This window comes from Rhinopithecus bieti, unplaced genomic scaffold, assembly GCF_001698545.2.
Source record: "Rhinopithecus bieti isolate Rb0 unplaced genomic scaffold, ASM169854v2 scaffold_315, whole genome shotgun sequence".
In the NCBI taxonomy this organism is placed as follows: domain Eukaryota; kingdom Metazoa; phylum Chordata; class Mammalia; order Primates; family Cercopithecidae; genus Rhinopithecus; species Rhinopithecus bieti.
This window is the reverse complement of record NW_016803481.1, coordinates 1674056-1675406: the sequence shown is the minus strand read 5'-3', so window position 1 is coordinate 1675406 and position 1351 is coordinate 1674056. Positions and strand designations below refer to the sequence as shown.

Here is a 1351-nt window from a genome sequence, read left to right as displayed (position 1 = left end):
AATGACTTCATGACTACAAAACAGCAGGGTGGAGCCGGGCCAGCTCCAACGCTAATTCAGCTGTCTCACTTTTATAGATGAGGACAGTGAGTTCCAGGAAAGGTAAAGGACACGTCCAGGGTCACACGAACTAACAAGTGGTAGAATCTACACCAGATCTGGGTCCCTTAAATTCTGAGACCATATCTAATTTTATTTTATTTTATTTTATTTTATTTTATTTTATTTTATTTGTTATTTAGTTTTTATTTCATAATCATAAACTTAACTCTGCAATCCAGCTAGGCATGGGAGAGAACAAGGAAAACATGGAACCCAAAGGGAACTGCAGCGAGAGCACAAAGATTCTAGGATACTGCGAGCAAATGGGGTGGAGGGGTGCTCTCCTGAGCTACAGAAGGAATGGTCTGGTGGTTAAGATAAAACACAAGTCAAACTTATTCGAGTTGTCCACAGTCAGCAATGGTGATCTTCTTGCTGGTCTTGCCATTCCTGGACCCAAAGCGCTCCATGGCCTCCACAATATTCATGCCTTCTTTCACTTTGCCAAAGACCACATGCTTGCCATCCAACCACTCAGTCTTGGCAGTGCAGATGAAAAACTGGGAACCATTTGTGTTGGGTCCAGCATTTGCCATGGACAAGATGCCAGGACCTGTATGCTTTAGGATGAAGTTCTCATCTTCAAATTTCTCCCCATAGATGGACTTGCCACCAGTGCCATTATGGCGTGTGAAGTCACCACCCTGACACATAAACCCTGGAATAATTCTGTGAAAGCAGGAACCCTTATAACCAAATCCTTTCTCTCCAGTGCTCAGAGCACGAAAATTTTCTGCTGTCTTTGGAACCTTGTCTGCAAACAGCTCGAAGGAGACGCGGCCCAAGGGCTCGCCGTCGACGGCAATGTCGAAGAACACGGTAGGGTTGACCATGGCTAGTACTACAAGAATTTCCTCGGCGGCAACGTCTGCAAAGCCTCTAATTTTAAATAGACATTTTCTTTCTATTTTCTGGTTTTTTCTACAGCCTGATAGGGCATGAGATGCTCCACCCAGGTCCGCCTTGAAGGAAAGCCTTAGGGCCTGACTGTGGGAAGCATGGTCAGCACAAAGTCGCCAGCTCTCAGCTCCTTCGGGATCTGCCTCGACTAGAGAGGTCTGTGCCACTGGAGGCTGCATCCTTCCTGGGACACCCAGCACCCAGTGACTGAGGTGGGTGGGGTACAAAGGCCCAGCCATTTCTGCTCAGCAAGGTCTACACCGATGCCCAGTATTCACTCCATGGCTCCTCAATGCCACTCTCTCCAGAATGTGGTCTTACTGCCTCGCCAACCAGTGATGCAGCAGAA

General features: G+C 47.3%; 1 protein-coding gene across 1 annotated transcript; it reads right to left on the bottom strand.

Annotated features, from left to right (window-relative positions):
• Positions 1-230: 230 nt before the first annotated feature.
• Positions 231-983, bottom strand: LOC108537433 (peptidyl-prolyl cis-trans isomerase A). Its single transcript, XM_017884908.1, has one exon. The coding sequence runs from the start codon at positions 933-935 to the stop codon at positions 438-440; it is 498 nt and encodes a 165-aa protein (XP_017740397.1). The 5' UTR covers positions 936-983; the 3' UTR covers positions 231-437.
• Between the last annotated feature and the right edge of the window lie 368 nt (positions 984-1351).